The following is a 13,579-nucleotide window of genomic DNA, read 5'->3' as shown; positions in this document are numbered from 1 at the left end:
TGTCGATCTTAGAAGATAAAGTGCTAATCGTATCTCTTGATTGATTTTGATAATTAGTGGTACGATTTTGATTAGCATTAGCATTATTATTATTATCTCTCCAATTAAAGTTAGGATGATTTCTCCATCCAGGATTATATGTATTGGAATAAGGGTTATTAGTTTGGTTTTGCCCTTGGACAAAATTTACCTGTTCAATTTCGCTAATCTCTTCATAATCTACATCCGTTTGGATTGGCTTACCATTAGGATCACACGGTGCCATAAACCTATCAATTTTGTGCGATAATGCAGAAAATTTGGCTTGCAACATCGCAACTGGATCAAGATTCACTATACCTTTAACTGATGACGTAGTTGAGGATGATGGTTTCGCCACTGGTACGTGTCCACGTTCCGCGGGCCACATACTGCTGTTGATTGCCATTTCCTCCAAAAGTTCTCTTGTTTGGGCCGATGTTTTCTTCATGAATAACCCTCCAGACATAGCATCCAATGAACCTCTAGTTGTAGGATTTAATCCATTATAAAATGTTTGCATTAAAAGTTCAATGGGCAATTGGTGGTGTGGGCATAAACGTTGAAGTTATTTAAAACGTTCCCAAGCCTCATAAAGAGTTTCATTATCATTTTGAGAAAAAGATGTTAACTCTTTTATGACTCTTGCGGTTTTTGCTAAAGGAAATTTTTTTGATAAAAATGCTTAGGCTAGTTGCTCCCAAGTTTCAAATGTTGCGGCTGGCATAGAAGTTAACTACTTTTTGGCTCGATCCTTCAAAGTAAAAGGGAAAAGGCGAAGGTTGATTGCTTCCGCAGTCAAATTTGGTATTTTAAAAGTGTCACAAATTTCTAAGAAATTTGTCAAATGGGTGTTAGGATTTTCGTTAGGTAACCCGTAAAATGTTACGTTATTTTGTAACATATTAAGCAATGCTGGCTTAATCTCAAATTGATTTGCATTTATTTGGGGTCTAACTATGCTGTTTGTTACACCGGCCACTCCTGGCCTAGCGTAATCCATAAGTGTGGCCATAATTTCCGGCTCAGTAACTCTAGTTTTTATTGGAGTTTTGTTTTTGTTTTTCTTGTCTTTCTTGTTCTTTTTAAGATTCTTTTCAATTTCTGGGTCAATAGGGTTTGGTGGCGTGCCCGAACTTCGAGAACTGCGCATGAACTTGAAATTTCGCACGAACCGAAACTACCTTCGAAACAAAATTTGAAAAATAAATATTTTAGTAACTTAAAATAAATAAAATATAAAATTTTGAATAAATATAAATAAACCTAGATTCGAAATAAAATACGAAAAATCTAAATTTTTGTCAAAAAAAATTTTGGCGTTCCCCGGCAACGGCGCCAAAAATGTGTTGAGCGATTTCCGCAAGTGCACAGTATACGCTTGTAGTAATAAAAGATATCGATCCCACAGGGAACGATTTTTAACAAAAACTTATTTTGAATCAGTTAAATTTACTTTTAAGGTTTATAATATGTAAAATCGTTAAATCGGATTTGGTTTTGAAATTGCTAGAATAAGAATTAGATTAGAGTATAACAAATGTTAGAAAATACTTCTGATTTAGGGATAAATTTACAAAACAGGAATGTTTAGTTCTTTTAGAAAAGTAAACAAATGTATTCGTTTGTATTAATCAAAGAAAACAACTTTAAACTTTCCATAAATTATAACAATGAAATAAATGACGGTTCTTCTAATTTTAGGGCTTTGAACTGCAGTCAATCCTCCTACGGTCGGGTTAGATCGTTACCTTAACCAAATTGATACTCTACTGATGATATCAATTTGCCTAAGTGTTCAACAAAGTTTCATTGTAAAGATTTTGAATTTAACTACGTTTTAATGAAAACACCAGCATCCACTTCAGATCCTTTACCAAAGGGCTGCATAAAAATCTATCGAATGGAACAGACTTTATTAGATGAATATAAATTTGATACAAGTTTACATAGAACAAGGAGCATGAAAACATTCGACGGCGTGCAAGTGAACGGGTTGTCAATCATTTTCTTGGGTTTCGTTAGAGTTTGTCAGACTCAGGGGCGGATTCTCTACTCAATCTTCTCGCTGTAACTTCGTAATAGGGATGCGGTCGGCCTCTACCAAAATGTAAACTAATATGAACAAATATAAACGCTACTGTGTTTGTAATTATTGAATAAACAATGTGTGTACATCATATTGCTTTTTACAGAAATGAAATCTAAATTCTGAATCACTTAACTCGGAATTTCTGCATTAATTCTATACTAATCTCTTTCTTCTATATCTTTCCAACTCTCCATCAACTCTTTATTTATAGATGTTGAAGAGTCGTGATTGAAGTGTCGTGTCCGTTGTGAAGGGACGTATCCTCTGCGAAGAGATGTCTTTATCCACCCGAACGAACGTGTTTTGTCGAAAATGAAATGTGCGAATGGCTCTCCAGGTTTTGCTGAACTTACCGAGAATAATTAATTCTCGACCGAGAATGGGGGAGCAATTAATTGGTCTTCGGACGAAAGGAAGGGGCGCTGGAAAACGCGTGTCGCGACCGAGAATTTGAGATTCTCGGTCGCGGCTCCATAAATTCGCTACCGAGAATTTGGTTTCCTCAACCGAGAACTTTGTATTTTCTTCTGTTTCTGACTTCGTCTTTGTCCTCGTTTTGGTGTAATTGATCTTCGTCGTTTTTTATTCCTTTTGTAGGGTTTTTATTCTGTTTTTAACCTCTTTCGTTCCTATTTGGATTTTACCAAATATTTAGGTACATTGCAAAATAAAAACATATTCGAAAGTAAAAGTACTCAAAATAGATATAATTAGCACAAATTCGTAACAATATTGATGTAATTATTGATGATATATTAGGTATATTTTGGGCTTAACAGAAGTAAGACTATATGTAACATGATTTTGAAGTTATCAAAGACATTAATTGAAATCTAGTGGTCATAGCATTGGAAAGTATAAAAGTAAGTGACTTTTAACTTACATTTTAAAATTTACTAACCATACCATAAAAATAAGTAAAATTCAGTAGCCATAAGTGTAATTTATCCTGAAAATCATCTAATGTCTACCAACAAAAATACCATAAACTAAACTAAACCAAAGAAAAGCTCTAACTTAAAGAGAAAAAAGGAAAACAAAATTAAGGCCTCAATCTATAAATCTTTAAGGGTCTTTTACACAAAACTCAGAAATAAAATAGTATTTATATTTCAATTAATATGAACAATTTAATTAATAAAATATTAAAAGTATTAAACATATTTGAAAAATGTCAGTAGTTATGAATTTCAAAATTCATACATTTGTTACGTGATTTGTTTAAAAAAAAATTGATGGTTTTAATTTGATAAAATTCAAATTATTTTATGACATATTATAGATACTTTTTAAAAATTGGATGTGAATATAAATTTTTCAATCTTTAATTAGTTCCCTGTCATCCTGAAGCAATTGCTATCAATCAATCATTTCCCCAAAAATTATCGTCAAAAATAAAAATAAATCATTTCCCTAAAAACACTAACTAAATTTACTTAATTAAATAATGACAAAAAGCATCATGAGGTCCCTGATCTTTCATTGTTTAATGTATTAAGTCATCGATCTTTCATTTAGACATATTAAGTCCATGATCTTTCATTATTTGGTGCATTAAGCCCTCGATCTTTTATTTAGACGCATTGAGTCATTGATCTTTCATATATGGGTGTATTAGACCCTTCCGTAAATCAATTCACATATGGGTGTATTAAGGGTGTGTTTGGTTAGGTTTGTATAACCGCATCGTTTAGCATTTTCTCTGCATACGGCAACATTTTGGAGCTTTTCATGAACATCTGTTTGTAGTTACTTGTTATTGACAAAATTATACTTCTTATTTTCACAAAATGTGGTTCCTTTTTAACATTATTTTTATTTTTAGAACATAATTATCGAAAAATAAGGTTTTGTTGGGTTCAATAAATTTTTTATTTTTTATTTAAATTATTTTTATTAATTTGTATAATACATTTTTTATTTTATAACTTATTTGTGTATTAATTTAAAACATGTCCATATTAGACATCTTAAATACTAACAGCAACAGTTCAGTATAATTTTACCAAACATTAATAATTAAACAACTAATAACAAACAGCTTACTATAACCGCAAACAACTAACATCAACAGAAACATCTATTAGCTAACAATTGAATCAAATAGACCCTTAATACACCTATATATGAATTGATTTATGGAATGACCTATTCATCTATATATGAAAGATCAAAGGCTCAATGTGTCTAAATAAAAGATCGAATACTTAATGCACCGAATAATGAAAGATCAGTGACCTTAAGATGCTTTTTGCCTTAAATAATTACTTAATTGAAGTTCAGTAACCATAATATTCAAAAGTGTAAAGTTTTTTCTTTGAAATGAAAGTGTAAAGTTAAATTATTTTTATATTACTTTTTATGAAAATTACTTTTATATTACTTTAAAGTATAGTAACCATACTATAAAAACAAATAAAATTCAGTAGCCATAAGTGTAATCTACCCATAAATTATCTACTAATATCCACCAACAAAAAAATACACTAAACAGAACAAAAAGAAGTTTAGCTAGGTTTGTTTGTCCAAAAATACTATATAGAAAAATATTTTTCTAATTTTTCGGTGTTCATTTGTTTAGGAAAATAAGTCAATAGAAAATTTTAGATTAGTCAACAAAAAAAAATAAGAAGAAAGTGTTAAAAATGTTTTAACCTTTTATAAAAAGTAAAATATTTTCTTAAATATTTGTGAACCTAATTAATTGCTTCTAATCCTTTTGAAAATACTAATCATCTGCCTTTTTTTTTCGTTTTCTAGTGTTGTAGCCAAATAACGGAAAATATTTTCCAAAATACAATATTCTCTAACAAATAAACAGAGCCTTAGTTTAAAAACTCAATCTCAAAATGTTTCTCTTTAATCAGTTCACCATTATTGCAAAGCAATTGCTATCAATCAATCACTTCTGCAAAAACACAAATTAAATTTACTTAATTAAATAAGTACTCTTCAGTGAGCATAATTTTCGAAAGTGTAAAGTTAAACGATTTTTATATCATGTTTTAAAGTTTAGTAACCATGCTGTAAAAAACAAGCAAATAAAATTCAGTAGCCATAAATTTAATCTACCCGAAAATTATCTAGTGATATCTACCAATAAAAAATACACTAAACAAAACCAAAGAGAATGTTAATCCTGTTTGTTTGTCGAAAATAATTACACACAAAAATATTTTCCTAATTTTTTGATGTTTATTTACTTAGAAAAATAAGTCAACGAAAAAGTTTAGATTAATCAATAGACAAAATATATAAAGAATGTGAGAAAAATATTTGAAAGGAATCCTAAACTTTTGCAACCCATTACATTCCTTCTAACCCTTTTGAAAACACTAATCACCCACCATTTTTTTAAGGGAAAAATTATAAAACTAAGTCAAATAGGAGGTTCATTTACATATTTAACTCATTTACTCAACCTACTATATATCTAGACTGATTTTGTGTGACTTTCCCATAATGCCCCTAACCTTCCCACTTCCCCCAACACGAACGGCCGCTGCCCCCTTCTCATTGATTACGCAAAAAGTTGGCTCCTTCATTAATGATTCCAAGACTTTTGATCTTCCTATCTTCCTTTAAATTGCACGAAATCTGCACAATTTCGTCAAATCACAATGAATTTCTCTTTTTCCTCTCTTCATCTCTTCATTCTGCAACTTCCTAATCCTAGAAAACGAAGTCATGGTTCTTCATCTTCATGTTCCTGCTCGTTACTTGGTTTCTTTCTTCTTGTTACCATCAAAGAAATGGTTATTCTACGTTATTTCCATCGTTTTCCCCAGTTATCATATTGTTATTGTCACTTTTAAGGGTGAAAGGCGCGAAAAATGTAAGTATCTGCTGTTTTTTCATTAATACACTTCGCGTAGTCGATGATTTCGCGAAGAGCTGCGAAGAGAAAGAGCCTGAAACATGACGATATACTTCGTGAATCGATTAGTTCGTGAAGTCTGCGAGTAGAAAAGTTTATGATTTCTCTCGCAGACTTCGTGAAAGCATCGATATGCAACGTAGATCGTCACGTTTCAGACCTCGCATACCTCGCGAAAACAAGTAAAATCACCTCTTTCCCTGCACATTTACATTCGCATGCTTCACTAATCATCATTTCGCGAACCCAAAATCGTCTTTTTCCCTGCCTGGCATGATTAATTTTTTCTGAAGGTGGTTGATTACATAATATCCCTTTTTAGAAGGCGGCGTATTGTGCTGCATGGGAGATGACTTTCCTTCCTGTATAGGGAGAAATTTCCCTCAAGATTGGCACATTCACTTTAAAATGGTTGGTTAGGAGAGATTGTGCCAATCTTGGTGTGCACCATGGGACACGTCCATCCCAAAAGATCTGGACTTCCATTTCTCATCCCAAAAGGTCTAGACTTCTTGTAGAGAGAGAAATTACTCATCCGCTTCAAAATTGATACCGGATTAGTAAGGTTCACTTTGAAGTGATTTGTTAGGAGTTTATTATGGCAATCTTGTTGTAAATTTTGATAATGTTATGATTTTAATGTTAGAATCCGTTGTTGTTTGGCATTTTTTGTTATATACCACTTCGCAAATTAGCTTCAAAACACATCTACGCTTCGCATATGCTAATTAAATTCATCAAGTAAACCAAACATTAGCTTCGCAGGCTTCGCATATGCTAATTAAATTCATCAAGTAAACTCAAACATTAGCTTCGCAGGCTTCGCATAATATCGAATCTGCAAAGTCAGACGGGAGGGAGGGAGACGCGCGTAAATATTGAGGGTATTGTGGGAAAGTCACACAAAATCAGTCTAGATATGTAGTAGGTTGAGTAAATGAGTTAAATATGTAAATGAACCTCCCATTTGATCCATTTTTATAATTTTCCCTTTTTTAAGACGCGTGTAACATACTTTCCGTATAACTTTTTTTTTTTTTTTGCAACTAAGTGATGAATTGATTCTATGTTACGGAAATTAAGACAATTATTTGGATATTTATACAAACTGAGTAGGCTATCAAAACACTTTGAAATTTCAGAAGATGAATTAAGTTTTTTGGACAAATTCGGATGAAAAATGATGTATCGAGCCTTAAACAAACAAAAAGAAAAATTAAGGCCTCAATATCAAAATGTTAATCTTTAATTAGTTCACCATTATTCCAAATCAATTTCTATCAATCAATCATTTCCCCCAAAAACACAAATTAAATTTACTTAATTAAATAATTTACTCAATTAATTTCCGATTTCTATTCCTAGTCAAACATTATGCTATTCTCTCGCATTTCAACTCATTTTCTCTCTATATATCTTTCACCTCCCAAACCTTTCTCCTCAAAATCAATTCACTCCAATGGCGTCGTCTTCCTCAATCAAACCCCTCTTTTCCTCCTCCTCCTCCTCCTCACTATCATCATCAAAATCACCATTTCTCCACAATCACAACAACATCAACATAATCTCCTTCTCAAAACTCCGATCTCTTCCTAATTCCCCCAAATCTCGCTCTCTGTTCATCCAAAACAACGCTTTAAACACCGCGATTCAATCATCCGTCAACTCGATTTCAGAGAAAATCATAAAAACTTTCTCTGAAACCTCTAAACCGACGATTCTAGTCTCGGAGAAGCTCGGAGATGCCGGAATTAAGCTTCTAGGTAGCTATGGAAATGTGGAATGCTGCTACGATCTTTCGCAGGAAAATCTTTGCAAGAAGATCGCGTCGTGCGATGCTTTGATTGTGAGGAGCGGAACTAACGTAAGTAGAGAGGTTTTTGAGGCCGGGAAAGGACGGTTGAAGGTCGTCGGAAGAGCTGGTGTTGGAATTGATAATGTAGATCTGGCGGCTGCTACCGAGTACGGTTGTTTGGTGGTTAATGCACCTACGGCTAATACTATTGCTGCTGCTGAACATGGAATTGCTTTGCTTGCTGCCATGTCTCGAAATGTTGCTCAAGCTGATGCCTCCATGAAAGCTGGTATGCTTTTTCATTTTTAAATTTAATTAAAATAATCTATTTTTTTAAAAGATTAAAATAATTTATTGAATAACTAAATTAATAAAAATTTATATTTTTCCCTCATTTTTTAAACATGAAAATATTATGCGAATTCTCATAAATTTCCAATTATGTTACCATTCCAATTATTCATAAAAATTTGTCCTAAATTAAAATCTTTAAATTACCAAATTTCATGTTTAATTAATTGGTCCAAATTTCATCATAGAACTTTAAAAGGTTCATTTTCAAAAGGGATAAAATGTAAAACCTCTCTTAACTTTCAATAGAGATAATTTACTCATATAATTTTAATATTAACAACCAAAAACAGTTTTCATCTGGCAATTTGATTCTAATTTTTTTTTTAGTTTTTTACAATTTCATAATAAAATTTGAAATTAATATTTAAATTAAATAAAATATTTAGATTTTTTTTATCCACGGTATAATTTTTTTAAGTATACACATTTGTTTGCCATTTATTACTGATGAACGATAAAATGACATCTGTATATAATGATGATAAGATTTATGACTGGAAAATTACAGTTTGATGAACTAATTTTAAAATTGATCAAACTTATCAACATTAAAATAAATTTGTTCTTAATTATTTATATTATGATTAAAATTATACTGCTTTAAACGTTAAAAGTAAAATTCATCTACTATGTATATCAAATATAATTTAATTGAGAGTTTAACATTCTAGTGAATTAATAACATCTTTCCTCGTCCAAAAAAATAACATCTTCCAATTAGTATGGTAGTAGTTAGTAGCTACTAGTTTGTGTCTTTGTGATAGAGAAAGATGGGTCTATAGAGTAGTTGGTGATGTTATTTTTAGGTCCCACGAAATTAAATTTTTTGACTTTCCAAATTCTTAAATTTTCTTTTATTTTAATTACTGCAATTATTGTTTTCCGTTTATTTAGAAACCTTTGCAGGTCCTTTTTATGAAGGGTCCATTTTTTGCTTTCTCAATTTATTATTATGTACAATGAACTTGTGTTTGTTGGGTCACACTGCTATTACTTTTGTTTTCCACTTCATATTACATTAAAATCAAATTAAATAAACAAGTTAAAAAATATTACGAGCGTCCTCATCTTTCTTTTTTTTTTTTTTTTATATTAAGTTTCTGATTTTTTATTTAGATATATTAAACTTACAATCTTTTATTTTCTATCAAATTAAAATAAAAATAAATTTTTATTTGTCAAATTGGTTAATTACGAATATCTACCACAGTTAAAAAAGTGTTATTAATTTTATTTATATTTAAAATTATAGTTTTTATATAGTTACATTATACAAATTGTTTTGAATTATTAAAAATAAAAATTTCTAAATTCAAAAAATAAAAATAAAAATTTCTAACATAGTTAAAATGAAGTATAATAGAAAATATTAGATCGGGGACTGCATGTTGTGTACAAATAAAAAATCAATAAAAAAACAAATATTCATTTGGATGCTTTCACACCGACATCATCATCATGATGTGCTCCACATGTGCATCATGCATTTGACCACTAACTACATCTCATGATTTAACCATTTCATTAGCAATTAGATTCAATGCTAGTTATTATAATCTTATTTATATGGTGGCATCTTTTCTGTTCCCATCAATAATAACAACAAAATTTTAGTCCCGAAATGATTCGGAGTCGATTAACATGAACCATCATATAAAACTATAAAATCAAGTCGTGTCAGCGACACAAATTCGTTTCCATATGGTAAAAAAAAATTCAATTAGACCTAACACATAATTTAGGAGTTTTAGTAAATTAAATTGAAGAAGTTGAACAATAAATTGTCAATTTCAGAGCCTTATCTCACTCTGAGGGTCCTTGCAGCTTAAATAAAAAACCAAACCCCTTAGCTTCGGGTTTTGACATCTTGAAAATTACGGTATTTTGGCGACAAAATAGTACGGTTTTAACAGTTTGAATATTATAATATTTTTTTGCGACAAAATAGTACTCGTGGTTCAATGTTAGTAAAAAATCGATTTCACTACCTTATGTCATTTCGCCAATTTTTACAAATATACAAAATAATTTCAAGTTGCCATTTTCACCCGAATTTTTCGGATTGCAAGCAGACAATGGATTTCTGTTAAACATTCTAAATTGCTAAATGAGGAAGCTATATAGTTCTTTAAATATATAAGGCAATTCTCATTCTTTGAGGTACCTTTTGGAGTGAGTTAGACCGTTGTTTATATGGTACCAAAACGATGGTTCAATGTTTGAACCCCGCTGATATTACCGTCACGCACCAAATGAATTGGGTGTGAAGGGGCGTGTTAAATATCCCAAGTTGCTAAATGAGGAAGCTATACGACTCTTTAAATATGTGAGGCAATCTTCACGTTTTAAGGTACCTTTTGGAGTGAGTTAGGCCGTTGTTTACAATTTCATCCGGACTTTTTGAAATTTTCTGAGTAAAAGAATTCCTCCACTTTAACTCTGTTACTAAAAAAATCTTTTTCCTTTTTTCTAACATTTAAAACCACAAGTACTGATTTGTCACAAGAAATACCACAGTCATCAAAGTGTCAAAACCCGAAGCTACTAATATATTGCAATGTTCATATATGATTTTACTGAACCTAAATTGATTATAAATGTACAAATTAATATTGATCATATGTTATATACTGAAATCTCCAGGAAAATGGGAAAGGAACAAGTATGTAGGAAGGTCTCTAGTAGGAAAAACATTGGCAGTAATAGGATTTGGGAAGGTTGGTTCAGAAGTAGCAAGAAGAGGCAAAGGATTAGGTATGAATGTGATAGCTCATGATCCATATGCATCTGTTGATAGAGCTCGTGCAATTGGTGTGGAATTAGTTTCCTTCAATCAAGCTATTTCTTCTTCAGATTTCATCTCCCTTCATATGCCTCTTACTTCTTCCACTCGTAATCTTTTCAATGATGATACTTTCAATCAAATGAAGGATGGTGTTTGTGTTATTAATGTTGCTAGAGGTGGTGTTATTGATGAACCTGCCTTGCTTAGAGCCCTTGATGCTAAGAAAGTTGCTCAGGTAATATTTCACCCCCTTGTTTTGAAAACCTTAATTACTTTGCATAGGTTGGCTTGATAAAAGTTTGATTGTGTTAGGGTTGATTTATAAATAAGTTGAGTTTGAGCACGAATTTGAGGCTCAATTCGTAAAGAATTGGACTTCAGCACATCGAAACTTAGCTGGAAAACTCGCAAATGATCTTGAGTAGGGTGGTAAATGAGCTGAGCCGACAATTAATAAATGACTCGAGCTTGAATTCAAATTTGAGGCTCGATTTGTAAATGAGTTGAGCTTGAGCATGATGAAACTCGCGTGAATAATCTTGATTAGAGTTGTGAATGAGTCGAGTCGCTCATGAATGGTTCGATGTTCGGCGTAATAAAAGCTCGATCGTGTTTGATTTGATTTATAAACTAGTCGAGTTTAACTATGAATTTGAGGCTCGATTTGTAAATGAGCCGAGCTTTAGCACAGCAAAACTCGGCTAGAAAGCTCGGTTATAGGTTCGTGAACAAGCTCATGAACAAGTTCGATTATATGTTCATGAATAGGCTCGTGAGCAAGCCGGGTTCGATTTTTTTTTTATTAATAGTTTTTCTATTATTCTATAAATGTGGAAATGTAAAACGGCCTAGTTTTGTTTATGGGCTTTACCCGTGAGCATGCTTATAAACATAATTAATGAGCTATTTGCGAGCAAAGTTCATGAACAAAATTAACGAGCTGTTCGCGAGTAAAGTTCATGAACATTAATTAACGAATTTCTCGCGAACAAAGTTGGTGAACAAAATAAACGAGCTGCAACAGGATTTGAACTTGAACTTCGGTTCGAGCTTATTAATTTTCTGTCTAGCCAAGCATGAGCAGGTAAAAGCTCAGCTCAATTACAGCCCTAACCATCGAGGTATCTTCATTGGTAGATTGGTATTCCATACGTGTCATTGAATTCACAGATTCTAAGGTGAGATGGGACTAGTACTAGTCCCTCCCGCTCAGTTGCTGCCACATCAGCTCCACTACTCACGTGGCATCAATTGGGTAGAGGGACCAGTACTAATCCCGGTCCATCCTAGAAAGTCTCGAATTGAAAGTTAAAAGGATTTTTTTTGCAATCTATAAGAAATCAGGATCATCATTGATATTATGTATTCATTTCTTTTATCTTACCAGGCAGCATTGGATGTGTTTTCTGAAGAACCTCCATCAAAAGATAACAAATTACTCCAACATCACAATGTTATCGCTACACCTCATCTCGGAGCAAGCACAAAAGAAGCCCAGGTATAAACAATTAGCGACAAAATTCGTTTCCGTTAACGACAAATATTTTCTTCCATCGCAAATTCATTTCGTTTTTGCATCACAATTAGGAAGGCGTAGCCATCGAAATAGCCGAGGCAGTAATAGGAGCACTTAAAGGAGAAATATCAACCACAGCCGTAAACGCACCCATGGTTCCAAACGAAGTTCTAGCCGAACTCGGTCCTTACGTCTTACTAGCCGAAAAAATCGGTAAACTAGCCGTACAATTAGTTTCAGGAGGAAAAGGAATTCAATCAGTAAAAGTCATATACAAATCAGGCCGCCACCCCGACGATCTCGACACGAGACTCCTTCGCGCAATGATAACGAAAGGCATAATAGAACCAATATCATCATCCTACGTCAATCTCGTCAACGCAGATTTCGTCGCTAAACAAAAGGGACTTCGCATTAGCGAGGAAAGAATGATCGTCGACGCTTCCCCCGAGTTCCCGGTGCATTCAATTCAAGTAGTATTAACCAATGTTGATTCAAAATTTGCAAGTGCAATATGTGAAGCTAGTGGGCAAATAAGTGTTGAAGGAAAAGTGAAATTTGGGATTCCACATTTGACAAAAATAGGTCCATTTGATGTTGATGTTAGCTTAGAAGGGAATTTAATTTTGTGTAGACAAGTTGATCAACCTGGTATGATTGGACAAGTTGGGAATATACTTGGGAAACATAATGTTAATGTGAATTTTATGAGTGTGGGAAGAACTATTAGGAAGAAACAAGCTATTATGGCGATCGGAGTTGACGAAGAACCTCGGGGTGATACTTTGAAAGAAATCAGTCAAGTTTCTGCTGTTCAAGAGTTCGTGTTGCTCAAATTGTAATCGTGATATTTTACGGAGTAATACATTCTATCAATGAAAATCTCTTTGTATGCCACTAGATGTGGTATACAAAGCGATTTTCATTGGCCGGGTGTATTAATCTGGGAGTACACTAAATTTTTTCCTTCCATGCTAATAATTTTATTGTTGTTATTATATAAAGTATTTGATGTAATGTAAAAATAAAGGCAAGTTGCCAAACAAAAGCATCAAGCAAATTTTGTAATTTTGATTTTTGTGAGTTGTAATTTGGTTGTAATGTTTACTCTTTTTCTATGGAAATATAAACTATGTTTCTTA

The 13,579-nt window shown here is 32.4% G+C and overlaps 1 protein-coding gene and 1 non-coding gene across 2 annotated transcripts; both read left to right on the top strand.

The window, feature by feature from the left end:
• Nucleotides 1-557: 557 nt before the first annotated feature.
• On the top strand, nt 558-664 carry LOC136207666 (small nucleolar RNA R71). Its single transcript, XR_010676796.1, has one exon. It is a non-coding gene; the product is annotated as a small nucleolar RNA R71 (small nucleolar RNA).
• Nucleotides 665-7,379: 6,715 nt separating this feature from the next.
• LOC136206791 (D-3-phosphoglycerate dehydrogenase 3, chloroplastic-like) lies at nt 7,380-13,579 on the top strand. Its single transcript, XM_065997966.1, has 4 exons — nt 7,380-8,071; nt 10,780-11,156; nt 12,309-12,419; nt 12,509-13,579. The coding sequence occupies exons 1-4, from the start codon at nt 7,447-7,449 to the stop codon at nt 13,277-13,279; spliced, it is 1,884 nt and encodes a 627-aa protein (XP_065854038.1). The 5' UTR covers nt 7,380-7,446; the 3' UTR covers nt 13,280-13,579.

Source organism: Euphorbia lathyris, chromosome 9 (assembly GCF_963576675.1).
Source record: "Euphorbia lathyris chromosome 9, ddEupLath1.1, whole genome shotgun sequence".
In the NCBI taxonomy this organism is placed as follows: domain Eukaryota; kingdom Viridiplantae; phylum Streptophyta; class Magnoliopsida; order Malpighiales; family Euphorbiaceae; genus Euphorbia; species Euphorbia lathyris.
The sequence above is the reverse complement of the archived record's forward strand: the minus strand, read 5'-3'. Positions and strand labels throughout refer to the sequence as shown.